Below are 580 nucleotides of genomic sequence, written 5' to 3' on the forward strand. Positions count from 1 at the left end.
GCCAGCACACACCACCGCACAGCGTCCAATGGAACTGCGGCAGAAATTGGAACATGTTTTTAAAGTTTGCAATGCCTCATTTCACCACATTCAAATGAGAAATTGGCCGGCTCTACAGCAAGGCTGACCTCGGCCAATGTAAAAGAATAAATAAATTGGAATAAAAGATACGAGAATTCCCCAAAGGGAAACTTTGAATACGAGCCAACAAGATGATTTCTTCAATTCTTGGGCTCAGTCGCCAGTTTGGAAAATTCAGTGTTTTCTCCATCCTGGAAGAAGCACATCACTTGCCAGGAGGTTTATTTGACCTCTGTTTGCTCTGTGGCTACGTCCCTTCTGCCACGCTGCTCATTTCCCATGCCTTCCCTGCACAAGCACCCCACAGCACTCCCCTCTCCCCAGAACCTCCGGGTCAGGACCGCGGCGCAGACCCAGCTTGGGCGGGTGGATGCTCACCTTGACGAAGGGGAAGGCAGCCCCAGGGAGGAAGGGCTCGTTCTCGTGGTCCAGCTGGTATTTCACGTAGGCCTCCACCCCTTGCTCATTGTAAATCTTCTGCTCCTCCTCCATGCGGCAG

General features: G+C 51.7%; 1 protein-coding gene across 1 annotated transcript in view; it reads right to left on the minus strand.

Annotated features, from left to right (window-relative positions):
• The window catches only part of LOC104499328 (cytosolic 5'-nucleotidase 1A), a 4,206-nt gene that overhangs the window by 2,525 nt on the left and 1,101 nt on the right, over nucleotides 1-580 (minus strand). The window contains exon 3 of the mRNA XM_010142821.1: nucleotides 460-578. Coding sequence (XP_010141123.1) covers nucleotides 460-578 — 119 coding nt within the window. The remainder of the gene's footprint in view (nucleotides 1-459; nucleotides 579-580) is intronic.

This window comes from Buceros rhinoceros, unplaced genomic scaffold, assembly GCF_000710305.1.
Source record: "Buceros rhinoceros silvestris isolate BGI_N320 unplaced genomic scaffold, ASM71030v1 scaffold27180, whole genome shotgun sequence".
NCBI lineage: Eukaryota > Metazoa > Chordata > Aves > Bucerotiformes > Bucerotidae > Buceros > Buceros rhinoceros.